Source organism: Squalius cephalus (assembly GCF_949319135.1).
Source record: "Squalius cephalus genome assembly, chromosome: 3".
Classification (NCBI taxonomy): Eukaryota; Metazoa; Chordata; class Actinopteri; order Cypriniformes; family Leuciscidae; genus Squalius; species Squalius cephalus.
Window position 1 is genome coordinate 14,103,422 of NC_137124.1, and position 12,368 is coordinate 14,115,789.

At 37.7% G+C, this 12,368-nt stretch overlaps 3 protein-coding genes across 4 annotated transcripts in view; 2 read left to right on the forward strand and 1 right to left on the reverse strand.

The window, feature by feature from the left end:
- LOC307154949 (uncharacterized protein) overlaps positions 1-2,458 on the forward strand; it is a 6,383-nt gene extending 3,925 nt beyond the window's left edge. For both annotated transcript variants that reach the window (XM_079865190.1, XM_079865191.1), the window contains exons 4-6: positions 823-942; positions 1,098-1,188; positions 1,973-2,458. In XM_079865190.1, coding sequence (XP_079721316.1) covers positions 823-942; positions 1,098-1,188; positions 1,973-2,339 — 578 coding nt within the window. In that variant the 3' untranslated portion in view covers positions 2,340-2,458. The remainder of the gene's footprint in view (positions 1-822; positions 943-1,097; positions 1,189-1,972) is intronic.
- Positions 2,459-2,773: 315 nt separating this feature from the next.
- Positions 2,774-9,227, reverse strand: rasl12 (RAS-like, family 12). Its single transcript, XM_079865192.1, has 6 exons — positions 8,848-9,227; positions 8,626-8,738; positions 8,131-8,187; positions 6,722-6,795; positions 6,352-6,542; positions 2,774-3,485 (listed from the first exon to the last, which is right to left on the reverse strand). The coding sequence occupies exons 2-6, from the start codon at positions 8,735-8,737 to the stop codon at positions 3,152-3,154; spliced, it is 768 nt and encodes a 255-aa protein (XP_079721318.1). The 5' UTR covers position 8,738; positions 8,848-9,227; the 3' UTR covers positions 2,774-3,151.
- A 1,096-nt stretch (positions 9,228-10,323) lies between these two features.
- On the forward strand, positions 10,324-12,274 carry kbtbd13a (kelch repeat and BTB domain containing 13a). The gene has a single exon (XM_079865303.1). It carries the CDS (start codon positions 10,418-10,420, stop codon positions 11,942-11,944), a length of 1,527 nt encoding a protein of 508 aa, XP_079721429.1. The 5' UTR covers positions 10,324-10,417; the 3' UTR covers positions 11,945-12,274.
- The last annotated feature ends 94 nt before the right edge of the window (positions 12,275-12,368 follow it).

Sequence of the window (12,368 nt, forward strand, 5' to 3'; positions counted from 1 at the left end):
AGATACATGGCATCATGGATTCCATCAAATACCAGCAGATAAAAATCTAAACCTGACAGCCTGTGCTAGAAATCTTATAATGGGCCATGTTTGGATCTTCCAACAGGACAGTAATCCAAAAAACAAACATCAAAATAAAATCAAAAATGGGTCACTGAGCACAAAACCAAGCATCTGTAATGGCCATCCCAGTCCCAGACCTGAACCTTATACAAAATGAGTGGGCTGAACTGAAGAGAAGAAGCACCAACATGGATCTGTGAATCTGAAGGATCTGGAGAGATTCTGTATGGAGGAATGGTCTCTGATCTCTTGTCAGGTGTTCTCCAAACTCATCAGGCATTGTAGGAGAAAACTCAGATCTGTTATCTTGGTAAAAGGAGGTTGCAAAAAATATTGAATAAAAGGGTGCAATTAATTGTGGCCAACATGTATTGGAGAAAAACATTTATTTCATAATGTGATTTTCCTCATATTTTCAATTATTTTACTTCAATGAAAGGTTCGATTTTTGAATTAAAAAAAAAAAAAAAAATCTAAAAGATAAACAATGCAGATTTATTTTTTACAGCCATCTTTGATCACATTTACCAAGGGGGCATATAATTATGACCAGCACTGTATTTATTTATTGCATAGTAATGTGAATTATAAAGGGAATGTGCTTGACAATAATGTCACAATTTCTGGCTTCACAATCACAAGAGTGTAAAGCGATTTCTGCCACATTTTAGAATATGAAAAGAAACTCCACTGACCTTCCTCGCTCCGACTCTTGATGGTCTCATGCTATATAAATCTCATCTTCACTCATTCTCACAGGATCCAGAAGAGACAGTGATTCAGAGGCCGACGAGTTTGACTTTGCTGAAGAGCCGCCTGCACAGGGAATGACAGAGGCACAGATGAAGTTTTTACAGTGGTTTTACCGCACAGAGGACCGTGAGTGTGCCAAGCTTGCACTTAAAGTCTTTCTAGTTTCTCACTTTTACAGAATTGAATTTTCCCATCCATGAAATGGCTTAAGTGCACACTTGGATGTGGCTGTATCACAGTAATACTCACAGACTGTCCAATGCCCTTTTCTTGTTTAACAGCAACATCATGGAAGTTTGGCATGCTGGCATTTGCTTTTCTGGGTCTTCTGATTGGTGCTATGCTGTTGGTCATGGGCATGATGGGTAATAGGTTTGTACAAATTAGCATTACGACCACAGGTAACAAACAGCAGTTTTATAGTAACCAAAAATGCACATTATTTGAACATGGGATGTCTTCAGAATATATATGTATATATATGTGTGTGTGTGTGTGTGTGTGTATACATTATGGGAGGGCCAAACAGGATATAATTAAATGTAAATCTGAATGTATAGATACAAATCTGAATATATAGTTATAAGCCTGAATATATAAATGTAAATCTGAATATATAGTTATAACTCTGAATATAGTTACAAATCTGAATATATAAATATACATTTGTATATAGTTATAAGTCTGAATATACATATTCATATATATATAGTTATAACTCTGAATATATATATATATGTATATATATATATATATATATATATATATATATATATATATATATTCAGTTACAACTATATAATCGGATTTAAAAATATATATTCAGAGTTATAACTATGTATTCAGATTTACATTTATTTATTCAGAGTTATAACTATATATTCAGAATTTATAAATATATATTCAGTTATAACTATGTATTCAGATTTACATTTATATTCAGGCTTATAACTATATATTCAGATTTGTATCTATATATTCAGATTTACATATAATTATTTCCTGTTCAGCCCCCCATAATATATGTATGTATGTATGTATATGTGAGTGTGTGTGTGTTTATACATACAGTACATACATACATATATGTATATATATATATATACAGTATATATATATGGAATATTCTTCCATAACTTCCATGTCTCCCATACAGGAACAGGAAGCAAATAGCCAAGTACAAAGCAGCGACAAAAGTCACAGAGTTGAACCCTGAAATGGAGGGGTTGCAGGTCATCGTCACACAGGTCAAAGAGGAGAAAAGCCTTTCCATCTCATCCGAACACATCACAACACACAACAGCCATAGAGATTGGGAAGAGCCTTCAACCAACAGCAAAGCCTCAGAGGAAATGAAGCCTGGAGAAATTGTGGTGACCTGGAAGGACGGAAACGTGTCTACTTTGTATCCTGAACCGGTATCGGAGGGGGAAGTTGAACAGGACGTCCACAACACAGATGAGGAGACTCTGTCCCAAAACTCCCCCCAAGTGATAACTTCATCTGAGGCTATTGCGTTTTAATATAGTCCTAACGTTTGCGTATTACTCATGGTTTCCCTAGTCCAAAATATATGCTTATAGCCTTGGGTCAAACAATCAGTGTCAATATATTCACACATATATTCAGTTTTATAGTGTATATTTCAATTTGTACTATTTGTTATAACAAAATTAATAAAAAAATAAATACTTTTTGTGTAAAAATGCATCAGAATTGGTCATGGGCTGAAACTTGAAAATGACTGATTTGTTTTCTCCAAACCATAAAAGTGTACCATACAAACTTCTATTATATAAATTAAATCAAATATTTAATCTGTATATTTTCTTTGCAGCCCATACATAGTAAGTTATTCTCTTCTATCTCACTTGATGAGATGCAACATAATAAACTTGGTAATTATAATGTGTTTAATCAATCTGAATTATTTTCTTTCTTTTTTTTCTTTTTTTTTACAGTTTAACAAGAACAAACACAGACAAATGTTTATTACCTGAAACTTTCTTTGGAATTCTGTGGATAATTAGGTTTTATGTTCTGCTGTGTAAAAAAACAAAAAAAAAGTCCTCATGAATCCTTGGAAATTAAAGTGGAAATTGTTTTTATCACAATAAAATACAAGTATAGTGGTGCAAAAAAACAAAACAAAAAACTAAATTATAACAGTAACATCAGAAGTGCTAACAAAGACATTAATTGGAGCTCTGATAGGCTATATTTAATACGTTGTCCATTCTCATACAGTTACTGCATTCTCAAGTATGTGAGAGACGTTGTTCTCCTTCAGTATCAGAAGAGATCCTCTCCTGTATCAGAAGAGGGCAGCATCACATCAGAAGATCTTAAAGCCCTTGAGCAGTGTAAGCGTGGGGGCTCTGCGTTTGCTTTGAGCTCTGGAGGACTTCACCGTAACCAGCTTTGCGGTGGCTGGAGTGGGCAGCTCTTTATAGCAGGCGGTGAGGGGAGGAGCAGAGGACAGGCTGATCGCGGACTTGTCTTCGCTGATGAAGAGCGGACGGATACTCCTATCTGTCTCTCGCCTCACTTCCCGAATGACTTCGTGAAAGATGTGCTGAACGGAAAGGAAGTCCAAGCAGGCGGAAACTTCAAAGAACCGGCAGCCGAACCGCGAGGCCAGGGCTGCGCCGTCTGCCTTGCTCACCTGTCTGAGAAAGAGAGAGAGAGATTATTGCACAAATGTTTAACTCTTAAATGCATGCATTATGAAAGCATTTGATTGACTTTTCTTACGTAAAATGGACCTCTTACTAAAATCAAAAATACATTCTTAATTATAATATATATAGGATCCTTTTCATGAATCCTGATGTGTAACAATGAAAATAAATGTATTAAAAATGTATTAAATTATTGTAAATAATATTTAGTGTAGTTAAATGAGTCAATAAAATAGGATAATAATATAATAAATACATGTAAAAGAAGAATGCAACTAAATATACAAGACATTTTTTATTTAAATAACAGATGAATTAAGTAGATTTTGTTTATTTACACAACTACCATTCAAAAGTTTTGATTTTTTTAATAGAAATAAATACTTACAGTATATTTAGCAACGACGCATTAAATTGATGAAAATCGACACTTAAGACATAACGTTACAAAAGATTTCCATTTCAAATAAATGCTGTTGTTTTAAATTTCTATTCATCAAAGAATCCTAAAAAAAATGATCAGTTTCCACAAAAATATCTAGCGGCACAACTGTTTTCAACATTGATAATAATCCTAAGAAATGTTTCTTGAGCAGCAAATCATCATATTAGAATGATTTCTGAAGGATCATGTGACACTGAAGACTGGGGTAATGATGTTGAAAACTTTGCTTTGCATCACAGGAATAAAGATCTAACTGCACCCTAAGATAAAATTGTGCAATAAAGGGTTAAGGAAAGTCTCTATGGTAATAGAAACTGAGGATGAGCAGTTAAAACATTTATTTAAAACACGGCTGGCAAAGCACACATAAATCCGTAGTTACATAAATAGATAGAATTGATTGAGTCCAGCTGTTATATGGTCATTTTATGCACTGTTTGCATAATGAAAGGAAAATAAAAAGGCAATAAATGGTCATTTCCTGGACCAATCAAATCCTTACTTAAACATTTTAGGATCATGAAAGATTGAAATCTAAATAACTTGCGGTAGTACCGGGCATAATTGCTGTAATATAGTTAGTCACAGGTCATATGTTCTTCCAGTTAAACTAACAAAAGGACATTCATACAAATATGTAAATGCACTATTTTACTATGTTTGGTTACTGTTTTGACTAACACCCACTCTGACACAGGAGATTTGGCTGTTTAAGATTTGTGCTTAAAGGGGTCAATAAGACATTTTCAACTTTCAATAGTGTGTAATGTTGCTGTTTGAGCATGAAAAAGGTCTGCAAAGTTACAAACACAAAGTCACTCAAATGGGAGCTATTCTCTATATCAGTGTCACTGTTTCTGAACTCCCTGAAACACCTCCATTGTAGTCTTGAGTTTTCTTCCAGAATGTACACGTCAAAACATTCCTCGTTTACATAATTCCTGCCCAAGACACACGCAAAAAACAGGCAGAGGCCTGGCTGAGTTGCATTAGTGGTGTGATGAAAATCACGGGTATGGTAAGAGACATTTCTGAAACATCTTCAAAGCGGTTGACCAATCACTCACAACATACTGCTCCAGCCAACCAATCAGAGCACATTGCCCTTTCAAAAGAAGGGACTTCATATAGACAGTGACAGGAACCAACAGGGGGTAACCGAAAGACTGGGAAGAGAGGTGCTGAAACAATGTAAAATATGTGAAAATAATGTGTTTTTTGAAAAAGTAGACCCCAAAATAAAATAAAGAAAAAGTACACAATAGGTCCCCTATAAGACAAATCATTGTGGCTGCATCTGAAATCACCCCCTATACCCTTAAATAGGGCACTATTTGAGGGGACAGCCATTTGTAGTGGTGTCCGAAACCATTGTCAATGTTAAGGGCGCTCATTCAATTCCATAATGCACCGCAATAACGAGAGGTACAACTGATTTACAACCAACAGCTAGAGAATACCCATAATGCACTGTGAGGGTTGTGCAGAATGATTTCCCGCATCTCGCCAGAAGATGGCACCACGGTTGAATCATCCATCCATTTTCCAAACAGCTGGTCCAATGTGGGTACAGCTTAATATCATACAGGTATAAATTCCTTTTTAATTGATTATCAAATTGTTTAATTAAGGTAGCTTGTTTCTAGCCTGGATGCCAGCCGAACTTAGCCCCGCCCACAACATTTGAGGTCGGGAAGTTCGGACTTGGACTTGATCTGTTGTGGAGCAACTATGCTCGAACTAGAGCTGTTTGGACCAATCAAATTGTCAGGGCGGGCTTTATACTATGATGGACAGATGATCAACAGTAACGTAATCATCCACGTCACCAAAGAGCGCTTGGGTTGAATCCGTTTACAACAAAGATGGCTGCCGCTGGAGAATTGAGATGTGTAGATTCCGCCATCGCGTCTGTTATAGAAGATATCGACAGCACATTCATTTAAAAAGAGGAACAGAGAACTGCTATCAACGAACCGTTGAGAAGTCGCTCAATATACGTCACTTACTCCGTTGCTCTGATTGGTTGTAGGTCTATCCAATTGAGTGCAGAGGCATTTTCTTTCCTGGTTCGGTTGAAACACGCCTCATAATCACAGCCCAATGGAGCAGTATCAGACTCACATTCTGACTAGAATCTGAGTATGACGACGTCAGGCTAGCTTGTTTCCATAACAGAGTTCAAGATAAATCTTTTCATTACTACTGGAGCAGCCAGTTTGCTAAGTTTTAAATGATTATTAAACAGCAAGCACAAACTATGCAAAAGCGGCAGCCCTTCTGGCGCACTCAGTGTCAGAATTCACTCACTCGTCGACTATGTTAGTGGAGTAATGTAGGGAATAGTGAATGAGGGTATATGAGGGTATGAGTTTGAAAAAGATCTAACAGGAAGGATGTTTAATTCACCTGTATCTCTCCATGTCCACTTTGTTGCCTAGAAGAACGACAGGAGTGTCTGGCTGCAGGCCTTTTGAGTAAAGGGTCACAGTCTCTATGTACTGTTGGCAGGCCTGAAAGCTATTCCGGTTGTCAATGCTGTAGACAATGATGAAGGCATTGGCCCAGCTTAAATAGCGCTCACAGTTGACTGGTCCATCCTGATTTAAATAAAGACAGATTTGTTCGCATACTGTAAAGTTGCCAAGGTTATGCAACAAACTTCCATTACATGAAAATAAAACACCAAGCATTATGAGGAGATCAATCTGATGCAAATATCAGGTGGCAATCTATATCAAGTAGAATATTCCCAAAAGAGACAAATGGACATCATTACCTGATCAGCCGTGTCCATCACTTTGACTATAACCGGCTGCTGGTCCACAAGTTCTTCAGAAGAGTAAGTATCTTCTGAAAATGTAATGTGTAAAAGAAGCTAATGTTTGTTTTTTGAAAGAAAACTAACCAAAAGAACTGGTATTCACTAAAACATTAAACATTTCACACCAGCTCAAGTTACATGATAGTTGCATAATGTGTTTTGTCTTAAAGTTTCTCCAGATGAGGTCTTTTCATCCAGTTCTTCTCCAAATAAAACAGGACATTTCTCTTCCTGCCATCCATGTGCATTTTATAAATTTTATTATTTTATATAATGATTTCATGAAATAATTTAATTTGAACAAGATGTAAATGTGATAGAACAAATGACAAATTTGAAAAAAACTAAATGGTGTTGGAAAAAGACTTAAAGGGTGAGTTCTGTCCGTAATTACTCACCCTCATATTGTTCCAACCCCGTAAGACTTTCGTTCATCTTCGGAAAAAACAAATTAAGATATTTTTGATGACATTTGAGAGCTGGCTCACTCCTTCATAGGCTGCTAGGTAATCGATAGGCCATCCCAGAAAAGTTAATAAAGACATTGTTAAAATACTCCAAGTGACTACAGTGGCTCAACCTTAAGTTTATCAAACGACGAGAATACTTTTTGTGCCCAAAAACCCCCCAAAATAACGACTTTATTCAACTATTCATTTTCTTCTGTGAGGGCCTCTGAGTGAGTTCATGTAGTGTAACAGCGCATCATTTCTGGGTTGTATGTCAGAACATAGGCTCACTATTGGCTCAGATTTCATCAAAAATATCTTAATTTGTGTTCCAAAGATGAACGAAAGTCTTACGGGGTTGGAACAACATGAGGGTGAGTAATTACTGACAGAATTTTCATTTTTGGGTGAACTAAACCCTTTAAGACAAATTCTTGCAGTGGTTTGGCAAAGCCTGCAAGTCTTAAAATGTTGAATGCTAAAACCTGTCATTATAGTAATGTTAAAGCTGTCAGTATAAGCCTCAACTTTTCATCTTCTTCCAAGAGAAAAAAAAAATGAAAATGAGAATGAAGCTTTACAAGGACTTTTATGTCTCCAAGTAAAACCCTTTTAAGTTTTAAAGTCACCAATCTGTGTTCCTATTGGTTATATATATATATAACTAAAGTTAGCATTAATGCTTCAGTAAGATAAATGATCTGTTTGATTGATAAATCACTTTCAAATGTGTTGTGTTAAGACCAGGACTATAACCACTATAGACGTAGAGAGGTGCACATCCCCTCCAGATGTTCAATCACTCATTATTGTACTCAGTATTTTCTAATTTGACCGATTCTTAAACTTTTACCTTCGATCCCCTCAATATTTGGTTACATCCTTGGTGACAACAGTAAAAGCTGGGAAACTCACCAAGGTTTGGGTCATATTCACTGATGAAGCGCTTTGTGAGGAATTTCACAGTAAGTGCTGCGGGGGGACAGACAAACTTCCTGTAAGTCTAAGTTCAGAAATATTTTCAATTACATAACAGAGCATCCCAGCATGACGATGGAAACGTTCTGCTGTTTCAGTTGTAGTCTTAAAACTAAATCTCTATATGTTATCCAGGCAAACATATAGGCTACAATACTTTTTTTTAAAACATTCATTAATAAAATAAATCAGATCTGTCATTTCAATTAGCCTACACTCAGATATGAAAATAGATATGGGGAAATACAAATTCAAAACGATTTACAGTGCACATTATATCAGTATAGGTCTTCCCTAAAAATTAAAGACACCTTGATTTTGCAAACAAATCTATCAGGAACAAAGTGTAATGACAATTTCAGTGTGCATTATCTAGTGTTTGTGATTATGAACATGACGAAGATATTCCCCTGTAATGTATGTTAATCATACCTGACTTTCCAGATCCCATAGCTCCTAAAATCACTATGTTACACTCCGAGGGCTCATGCTCAGGAACTGTGACAATGTTGCACGTTCTTGCTTTCCCAAACATCAGAGACATCCTGAAGAAGTGATAAGATAGAAGAATGAACATATGAAGAAGAAGATCCGAATCACGCAGTCCATATTAGACTCACAGTATACATGTGCTCTGATCTTCCGAGTTCATACCTGGATGATGCTGACGTCTGATTTCTCACCAGAGCTCTCTGCAAAACAGCTGGCTCGCCTTATACTTCAGTATAAACGACATGTCTACAAACACGCAAAAAAACATTTGTCCGAGATTGGTAGCGTATTTTCTTATTTTCTCTGTGCTTTAGAAGTCTCTCGCAGTCGAAGAGAATGATGTTGCGAGAGGGGAATGAACAGTGAAATAAATAATGCTGGAATATTTTGGTTCGGTGGGCTGGAGCTCATGACGGAATGAATCTATCCAGTGAATCCGCCTCCCATGAACATAAAAATAATCTTCAAAGCTCACACTGTAGTCTGTAGGCTACAGCAATTGTAAAATTCGCGTTTGATAAATCAGTTCCCCTCCCTTTACCAGTGTGCGCTTTACTCAATTACTTTTTCAGGGGAAACTTTTTTTGACGTCGAGGTTGACTACCTTTAGCAACGACTTAAAACACTTTAAAAACAAAACCCGCTTATTTGTGATGTTTAAATCTAAAACGAAATGATATAATAATTTGTTATTTCAAAAATGGTCGGAAATGAACGAAAAGTGCTCGCTACTGTTGCCATGATGTAGACTATTTCGCCAGGAAATGGCCGGCCTCATTAATTTTGCCGTTGCTCAAATAAACGGTACCGTTTTATATTTTAAAAAGTACTGAAAAGACCCAAATGTAAGAAATGTATTGATGAAAAAATTGGATTCGTTTGCTGACGACGTTCTAAACGCGTTTGTCAATTTCCTTCATAATCGGCCAAGACTCACGAGACACGATGTTCGACGTCACTGTTTCTACGGTTCACAAAATTCTTCAAATTAGGAATTATCATTGTTAAACACAAACACACAATGTATTACAATTTAGAGTTTTAGGGCATTTAAACTGCTTTAAGGATTGAATATATATTTCAATGAATTTGTTGGCTGCTATTGTTTTTATAAGAATTAGATGTAGGCTAGTCTTTGCTATTTGGGCTTGTGTCCACATATGCTCAGTAAAAGTAAGATAAATAGCAATCCTTACTCAAAGATGTAAAATTTGGAGTCACAGGATAGCAATTAAACTGGTCTACTATATCTGCAAGGTTATGTTTTGAAATGAGCATCCCCCAGTACCCATAGGTCTGCTTGGTTTTATTTTATTTTAAGCAGTCACATGTTCACCTGGAATGCTGACCCACAACAAAGAGTGACCCTTACAGGCATACCATTGTTACAGCTTTGGGCAGTTCACCTGTTCATCAAAGAGAGAAGATGAAATTTTCAGCCTGCTTTTCATGCCTGCCAAGAACAAAAGGTAATAAATAACCATGATGACGGCTGCCCTCTACGGCGGTGGCTATCTGCCATTGCTTTCAAGCAGCATAATGCGACCATACTTTTCACCTCTATGTATAGCTGATTCTATTCTTGTAGTTGGTAGTAATACAAACACTGCACACTCGAGTCAAGTGCATCTGCTTCGACACTGTCACTTTAGAACACAGCATGGACAGTCAATGGTGCTGTGAATGTCTTCACAGACAGGTTTGACTGTGTGGGCATTTCTCTGGAGTTCAGATGAAAATGAGAGGAGGTAACCCGATGGAGACAAGCAGCTGTGCTGGCTCAGAGATCGACGTAAGGAAGGCGGTTTACCAGCCATTGGGTTTCATGGGAAAAACTGTGAAAGTGAAATTTGCCGAAAGTGTTTTTACGGTGGACAGAAGCCTCCTGGAGGAGCATTGTGAATACTTTCGAGCGCTTTTCCAGTCTGGCATGAAGGAATGCCAGGAGGATGAGGTTTGTCTTCAGGTGCCGAGCGCTCGTGGATTCCTGGTCGCCCTCCGTGTGATGCATAGTGAAAGACCCATGCTGAGCGGTGATGAAATTGTCGACGCCATCGAGTGTACTGCGTTCCTTCACATAGAGCTTCTAACTGAGCATCTCATAAACATTATCACTTCAGACAACTGCCTTCTTATGTATCACACAGCGGCGACCTTTGGGTTATTGAAGCTCTTCAGGAGTGCAGCTTTGTTCATTCGAGACATTTATGAAGACCTCAAAGAAGATGTGAAGGGCTTGCCAGAGGATTTGATTACATATATAGAGCCTCTTGTTCCTAGTACGTACATCATGGTTGGTAGTCATTCGCCAACCATCAAGCTGTTGCAGGACTTCATGAGGACTGTTTGTTATCTTGATGAGGACGAGAAAGACTGGAAGGTTCTCACCCATTTGCCTCTCAACGCCAGCACCACCATGGCAGGAGTTACGGTTTTAGACAACAAGCTCTACATTGTTGGAGGAGTCTATGATATTACCAATAAAGTTGTGGAGTCTGGTTTCTGCTATGATGTATCTACTGACACTTGGAGCACATTTTCCAGCCCTCGGCAACTTCGCTACAACTGCACCCTTGTTAGCCATGTGGGCGACCTTTTTGTCATTGGTGGAGAGTATGAAAAGAACATACTGTCCTCTGTGGAGAGGTACAAAGTCTCTTCGGACACCTGGAGCTTTGCTGCCAATCTGCCAAGACCTGCAACCACCGTCGCTTGCGCCAAAGCCATGAGAAGACTTTTCATATGCCTGTGGAGACCTAAAGACGCTACTGAGATTTATGAGTACATAGCCAACAAAGATGAATGGATGTTAATCACAACACTTGTTCGGCATCAAAGTTACGGTCATTGCATGGTGGGCCACAGGGACAATTTGTACGTCATGAGGAACGGGCCATCTGATGATTTTTTGAAATGCTTGATAGACTGTTACAATCTGACCTCAGGTCAGTGGACGGCCATGCCCGGGCAGTATGAGAACAGTAAGGGGGCTTTGTTTACCGCGGTAGTGCGAGGGGACTCTGTGTTCACGGTGAATCGCAGAGCGACAGTGGAATATGCCATTGAGGACAACAAATGGAGGACAAAAAAAGAAATGACAGGGTTTCCAAGAATCGGCTCAATGTGGACTTTCCTCTTGAGACTGCCAAAGAAAAGCAGAGAGCTTTTACAAAATAAAAATAATGGAGCTGAGATCTCATCTGACCTCAGCTCAAGTGCTTCTGTACCCATGTTGCCAACTATTTTCAATGGAAAGTAGCTAATGGCTGCAAAGGCTGCGAAATGATGATGTCATGCACCAACTGTCGGCACTTTGCAACTGTTTTCTCAATCAGTGCTGCTTACGTACTGTATTTTAACAATATATAGCCCAATGTCCCATAAAGATGTTCTCATTAACATATTTTTTTTTGTCATCCAAAGGAACAAGTGCAACACTGCTCTGTACTTTGTGTTGACAATTACGTTTCCTGGATTCTTTGATGAATAGAAAGTTCAAAAGAGCAATATTTTAAAGAGAAATCTTTTGTAACATTATAAATGTGTTTAGTGATCAATTTAATGGGTCCTTGCTGAATAAAAGTATGAATTTCTTAAAAAAAAATACTGTCAGTATTTCCCATTCTATATAATTTCTATATGAATTCACACCAAACAAACCACATCCTTACAGTCCCTCTATG